General features: G+C 28.8%; 1 protein-coding gene across 1 annotated transcript in view; it reads right to left on the reverse strand.

Annotated features, from left to right (window-relative positions):
• Positions 1–6,508, reverse strand: part of LOC142332939 (uncharacterized) — an 87,844-nt gene extending 81,336 nt beyond the window's left edge. The window contains exons 1-3 of the mRNA XM_075379651.1: positions 6,270–6,508; positions 4,741–4,797; positions 406–441 (exon numbers count right to left, since the gene is read on the reverse strand). Of these exons, the coding sequence (XP_075235766.1) occupies positions 406–441; positions 4,741–4,797; positions 6,270–6,337 (161 nt within the window). The 5' untranslated portion in view covers positions 6,338–6,508. The remainder of the gene's footprint in view (positions 1–405; positions 442–4,740; positions 4,798–6,269) is intronic.
• Positions 6,509–8,006: the final 1,498 nt, after the last annotated feature.

Consider the following 8,006-nt stretch of genomic DNA (forward strand, 5'->3'; position numbering starts at 1 on the left):
TTTTAATGAGAAAAATTTTGGAAGGATAAATTTATTAAATTTACTTCAAAATATTATAAATGATGAGGACAAATTTACGGCAGTTTTATCAAATTTAAATAGTTTGACAATAAGCAATATTTATTTTTAGTTTGCGGAAAAGTGATGAATAAAGAAATGAGGGTTGGATATTGAAAATTAAGAACAGCTGCTTTAAATCGTTCTGTCATTCAAGTAATTGATTTTGAGCTGAATGTTAGTCGCGATTAAATATGACATATCATTTTTATACAGAGATGGATGTCATGTTTTAAATGTGTATCTAACCGTTAACATTTTTTAAAGTAAATAACAGATTTAAAAACTTATTTGTGCATGTGTCTTTAAAAAATAAATAAAATTAACTACCTCTCATTGAACACTTACCCTGCATATCCTTTTTCCCACAAAACTGCAACACACCTGTAAAAAAAGTGAATATTTAATTAATTAATAATGATCTATAGTAATCTAAAAAAGGTGGTCTTAAATATATTATATATATATATATATATATATCAAATATTATTTACAAAATAAGCACACAATAATAAACATATTATGACTATTTTTACACATCCATCCATCGCTTTCAAAAGAGAAGAAAGAATTTTTATGATTAAAATAAAACTTCCACTATGTTGCTACCACTACATAATAAATATATTTTATTAGCTTATTTTGTAATAAATTGAGATTCTTCATATTTTAAAATTGAAGTCAGATTACTAAAATAAAAAAGTGATAAAACATAATATAAAATAATGCGCACACTAATCTAAAATTATATTACCGTAAACAAAATTCGTACTCTATTCTGCCGAAAGATGCACTAACTATTTTCAGTGAGCTCGAGGTCAGGTTACTTTTGCGATGTAATACTTGTACACTGATAATAATAAATTCATTGAAATCTGCATTATTTGTAGTTTACAATTTGCTTTTATTTTCGTTATTCAAAAGCTATAGAAATTCTTAATTTCATTACAATAATTTTCCTATCATTATATTATATTATTTTACTAAATTTTCCTCTGTTGTTTAAAATATAATCGCTAATTATCACATTACCATAATTTTTCAAAATAATATACAGAATGAGCAACATAAAACCGAACCCATTATGAAACCGCTACCGAGCACTACTTATGAAAGGCTCTCACACAACTGGCGCGGCTAGTGGATGTATATGTTACTACTGATTGTTGCTGCCGTTTGTCAGATGGTTACGTGTCAGTACAGTATTTTGTTGCAGTGCGGTATTGTTTATTGCGGTTGTGTTTGTGTGTAAAGTCAGTTATTTTTACACGGATTTGATTACTAGATCATTGATAGCGGTGTACTTTAATGGTTGGGTTTCAATTTACCACACATCTCAGGAATGGTCGAACTGAGACTGTACAAGACTACACTTCATTTACACTCATACATATCATCCTCATTCATATTCTGAAGTATTATCTGAAAGGTAATAAATTGAAACAGTACCGCTTTACAACTGTGCAACAACCGAAGGAGACAGACGACTTGATTATAGCAACAGGTTTCTCGAAAACATTGTTGGTGGACAGAGTTCTGTACTTGCGATTTTTTACCTTCGGACTACTGAAAGGAGAGAGAGTTTATTCATATAATTCCCATAATATTAATGAAGTGAAGTTGAACATTCAACGAGAAATCAACGCAATTGACAACATTTGCGTCAGACGACTCTCGATATGATCAGTCGAGCACAAAAGTGCATCGATGCTTAGGATGTTCATTGTGAACATCTTTTGTAACAATAAGGTAAATAAATGCAACATTTAAATTACGTTTTATGTTTTTCTTATTTAATTTATTCGTATCATGCATAAAAATTTATTCAGCATAACCTACCGATTCTGCAGCGGTTACGTTACAGGTTCGGTTTTATGTTGCTCACTCAGTATCTTACTATAACTAAAATGAAATGCCTACATAATAGTGATATGTTGTGTACACTAATCATAAAACAACACAAACACACTGATACCGGAGGGAATATGAATCAAAGCTAAATATATTTAGTTCAGTTTATGTACTTGACTGGATCTGTGGAAACTGATAATTTACGCAAAGAAAATATGTTGTTTAAAAGATTTGTAATTTTTATTTAATTAATGTAAAAACGGATAATCAAATATTATTTGGGAATATAGAAACTCTCACAGATAAAATCGTTAACAGAAATAATTTATAAATGTTTGCTAAATTATTACCGAATATATCTTCCGTATTCTGGGGAAGCAAATCGATTAAAGAGTGAAAAAACTTGTTATATAATCTGACAGGTAATATGCATTCATGGATGTTTTATATTTTAGAAGTTTTATCCTTAAGGTTTTAATGTTGAAGATAACAAATTTATTTTTCATAGTTTCCTTAATAACTATCATTTTATCTGACGTTACCTTGGTTTATAGGGAGCTAGATGAGATGAAAGATCAGAAACTTTTCAATGTAAAGATAGAGAATGTGGGAAATTTATTAAAAGGTACTTAAAGAAAACGATTGATGCTAACCGGAGCTAGATAAATTGATTAGTTTATTTTATTCTTTATTTTCGTCATTTTAAATTTTTATTAATGAAATTTTACAGAAAAATGATGCACTACCCGAAACATAGTATGATGTACTCTAAGTATTCAAGGTTAAGTATGGCTATGCTATGTATGTATTAGTATGATATAATGATATACAATTATTTAAAAAAGTTTTTTCATGAAAATTCAAGAAAAATAGTAATTAAGAAAACTTAAGAATTAAACTGAAGCAAATTCTTTAATTCACAGATGATTAGCTCTTGGTAAAGGAATCAGGATCACCTGTGCAATAAAGGTTTCTTTACAGCGTTTCTTTGCTTTCCTTTATTGTTTTAATGAAGATACGTAATTTTCACTTTTGCTTTTCTTCCAAAAAATTTGTTTCAAACAAGTTTTGCAAGAAACATTTTGGGTCATGAAGCCGGGATAACTAATGTAATCCCTCAACTTAATTTTTCTGTCAATTATCCATTTTTAAAAAATTTGAAAGTTCTTAAAACAGCAAAACAAACATTAAAACTATTATGGATTAATTTTTTATTATTGTAATATTTTAATTATATGAGAGGTTATCTCTAAAGTAAAGACCGTTTTATTGTCAAAAAAATTATTCTGAAAACTTTATAAATATCTTTTATTTATCTCAAACTTCATACCTTATACTAATTCTCTATATAATCGCCACATGAATTAAGTCATTTATCGTAGCGATACACCAGCTTTAATATACCCTCGTCGTATTCTTCTGCCGCCAGTCCATTTACCCACTGATTAACAGTATTTTTAGTTCATCATCATCCGCGAATCTCTTACCACTAAAAAATTCTTTCAATTTCTCAAACAAATGGTAATCAGAAGGAGCTAAGTCTGGTCTATATGATGGGTGATCGTAAATTTCCCATCCAAATATTCTGGATGTGGACATGTGCAACATGTGGACGTGCATTATCTTGCAGCAAGATGATGACGTCGGTCAGCCGCCCACGTCACCGATTTTGAATGCCGCGCTGTAACTTATGTAAGGTTTCGAAGTAAGCTTTTGCAATTATAATCGTTCCACGCTGCATGAAATCGATCAGCAGTATGCCAAACCGATCCCAAAAAACTGTGGCTATCAGTTGATGCCCAAACGACTGTGGCTTTACCTTTGTCGGTCTGGTTGGTGATTGAGGATGACGCCATTCACTTGACTGCCGTTTCCTCTCTGGCGAGTAATAAGAAGTCCACATTTTATCGCCGGTAACAATTGAATTATGAACTCATTACTTTTTTCTACGTAGCGCATCAAAAATTCCGAAACAGATCCTATTTGGATTTTTTTGTGACGTTCCGTTAAGATGTGCGACACCCGACGTGCAAAAATTTTCTGAGGCCTAAACTATCGTCAACAATGCGACCGGTAACAGCTCTTGAAACATTAGGAAAAAGAAGGGCCACGTCGGAAATCGTTGAGGGACGATGTTTTGTGATTTCATAATTGACCCATTTCAAAAGTTCTCGGTGATAATCGGGACCTCTCCGAATGTTCTTCATCGTGCGCATTAATTCTGTTATTTCTAAACCACTTGGGACATTTCGTTCATTCATTACATTCATTACCGTACACAGCAACCAACTGCCTATGAATTTCAACCGGCTTAACTTTTTGTTGGTTTAAAAAACTTATGACCACGTATTTCACGGTCGGCGACAACATCGATTTTCCTATTCGTTTTATAACGTAATTACTCACACGTAATCAAAGATACTGCAACGCGACAACTTACAAATAACAATGCAGTGTGTACATTATTAGCGTGGCCATGAACGACACACGTTCATCAACCTTAAGGAGATAAATTTCCATTGCGGTCTTTACTTTAGAGATATCCTTGGTATAATTCGTTTATAGTATGTAATTCAAAATCGTAATTAAATTAAGAAAACTGAAAGTAAACACACTTACTAATCCTAAAATTTGTTTATTATAAAGCTGTTTTGTAAACATAGTGTGAACATTTTTTTTACATTTAATCGCAGCGGGCATACCTTGAAATTAAAAAAGTACTATTCGATTACATGGTCTACTGCCGATGATATAATATAAACAATAATTTATAAAAATATAGATAAAAATGAACAGATGGATTTATATATAACACATATATATTATAAATACCTCGCTTGAAGATTTGCGTATTTTTCATGGTGAACATATTTTGTTTTTAAAAATATGCTGAAATTTAAACAAGTAAATGTATTATTTTTTAAATCTATAATTACTACGTATTATTTATTAACTTAAATTAACGATATCAAGATAAACAATATATCGGAAACTATCCCATAACCATGGAAAATATTTTCCATGGTTTAATTGTAATTATTTTCATGTTATGAGAATTATCAGTATTAAAAGAATTGTAGAACTTCTACTTTAGCTTTTGTAGCAATATTAATGTTAATTTGTTTTATTTGCATTAATAATTTTTTTTCGTTATTGCTGCGTATGTTAAATAATAATAATAAGCTAACAAAGAAAACCGAATAAATCTTTCTACAGCTGTACAAACAGGAGTGAGACCAGAAGTACTGTGTGCAATTGAATTCCATTCTCTGAACGGTATTGGACATATGAAATGGATTAAGATTGTGGGGAGGAGAATATTAAGACGAGTTATTGGACCCAAAGTGAAGGAATGTAAAAAATGGAAGATGTAATGAGAAAAAGGAGGCAAAACTACTTCTTACACTTATACAGAATGGATGGAGGAAAGCTAACTAAAACTATCTTCAACTACTTCTATATAAATATAAAAATACATAAAAATCACTGGATGGAGAAAAAAATAAAGAATATTGTAGAGGTGAACATTAAAGAACAAACAATTTTTTGCAGTAGAAATTCAGAGAAAAATATAAAAGTTTGAAGGTTTTTAAGGATCGTAACAGAAGAGAAGGAGCGGGCCACTTAGAGAAGAGAAGAAAAGCAGCGATAGATTCAATGAAGTATTTCGGAGAATCTAAGACTGTGAAGAAGAATGAGAACAGTACAACCTACAAAAGTATTGTTATATGTAATTCGTAGATGGCCAGACAGAAATAAGGATAATTTTTGTTTATTTTATTATTAATTAATTAAATTGTTAACAAAAAAGGGTGTAATTAAAACATTTTTTAAAAGTTAAATCTTTAAAAAAAATTATTTACCTTTCACGTTTACAATGTTAAAAAAAGTTTTTTTTTCAAATGCCTCATTTATTAAAAATACTTTTTTTAATTATTCTTTAATTTTAGTTATTTTTTTTTTCTTTAAAGAGTGCGCCGAATAAATAACAACTACCAAAAATTAATTACTGGTGAAAACGTAAATATAAGTCAAAATTTAAATTAGAATTATAAAAGTATTTTTTTTTTTAAGTTTGTATAGCTTTTAAATTAATTTTATTTTTTGAATTTATTTTTTTAAGACTTTTTTCATATTTATTAAAGCTATTAAGACTATCCTATTTTAAACTACATTCAAGCCAAAATAATCTTTTGATAAATCTTGAGTATTATTTCTGATTAACCAAAATACACAGGCCAGGTATTTAGAATTACAATTTTTTTTAACGTAATTTTTAAATACTTCTTATATTATAAGAATATTTTCAGTTCAATAATTCTAAACGCACACACAAATTCGCAGATCTTTAATGTACTTACTCTTTTTCATTACAAAATTTCTCCGCACTGATGATAAAAAAGCTCATAACGTAGATTATGATTCGCATGTTCAAAACTCTTAACTTTTTCGTAGAATATGAATAATTGTATAAATTTTATAACCTTATCTATTCAGAATACAAGATAGATCGATACTACTAACTCCAATACTCAAGATATACGCTATTAATGCTCTTATATATATATATTCGTCATTCGATTGAATATGTCGCTTACGAATAGAAGAGATACACTTGGCAAGACAACAAAACAGGATACCCCCACCATACTTCATGCAACGTATACTATTTTATTTTTCAATACGTGTTTTTTAATAAATGGAAAATTAAAAAATATGTAAGGCGGAAACAAATATATTCTTTACTCTCCAATTTTTTTATCTGCAATTTTATTTTTTTTATCTCGTCCCCGATCTTTAAATTAAAAAATAAATAAACATTTTTCAAAACTAGATAGGTTTCTACAAATCCACCGGCTTGGTCTCATGGTGAAGCCGTCTTCGCAAATCAGTTGATTTCGAAGTCGAGAGTTCCAAAGTTCAAATCCTAGTAAAGGCAGTTATTTTTATGGATAGTTATTTACGGATTTGAATACTAGATCGTGAATACCGGTGTTCTTCGGTGGTCGGGTTTCAATACCTTACACATTTCCGACATGGTCGACCTGAGACCGTACAAGACTACATTTTATTTACACTCATACATATCATCATCATTCAATTTCTGAAGTAATACCTGACCGTGATTCTCAAAGTGTAAACAGAAAGACAAAAAAGAGAGGCTTTTACAAAAATAAACGCATTAAAATAAATTTAAAAAAATTCACAAAAAAAAATATTTGTTTAATAGTATAAATTAGAATATGTAATTAAGAATAAATACATGTTTTTTTCTTATTTGAATTATTTTATTAATGTTTTTATTTTATGATTAGAGCTAAATTTACGCGGAAAAATTAATAGCATCAAAGCAAATACGATACATTTGTATCTCGATGTAAATAAGAAAACAAACGTAGAAAAATATCATGAGTAAAGGTTCTTTGAAATATTCATAATATTTTACCTTAAGTTTACTTCAACTTTCTTTAGTTTTCGAAAATACTATTGAAATGCCCAAACGAGAACAAGGTATATATTATAAGTCGTCGACGGTGACGAAAATTGAAAGAAAATTTCATATTGTCGGGATAGACAATTTCTTTAAAAAACCAATCGCATAACGGGATCACCAGATAAACTGATTCTATATAAAAATAAAATAAAAAATATTTTATATTTACAAATTTATAAGAGTAATTTTCTTCTTCAATTTTTTAGTTGTAATTATAAAATCTTATATACAGTTAGAAATATTGATATATTATAAATATATTTATTTTTTTTTCAGGTAAACATAAAATAACCTTTATTTATGCTTAGTTCTATGGCTTTCAAATAGCTATTTAATTATAAAACAAATTTTTTAAGCGTCAAAATTCTCAAAACGTTTAAACAATTTCTCTATTTAAAAAGTAACGTTATTAACTCAACAAAAAAAGTAACATGAATTTTTATAATAACCTATTTGATTTTATAAAAACATTATTATTGGTATACATATAAATTCACAGAGATTATTTCATAAATATGAAATAAAAATTTACATCGGTAATTTTTTACTGGGGTGATAGTGTTTTATGAACATGGATTTTTATCCTTTTTTTACATACGACTTA

The sequence above is a fragment of the Lycorma delicatula genome, chromosome 12 (genome assembly GCF_047948215.1).
Source record: "Lycorma delicatula isolate Av1 chromosome 12, ASM4794821v1, whole genome shotgun sequence".
Classification (NCBI taxonomy): Eukaryota; Metazoa; Arthropoda; class Insecta; order Hemiptera; family Fulgoridae; genus Lycorma; species Lycorma delicatula.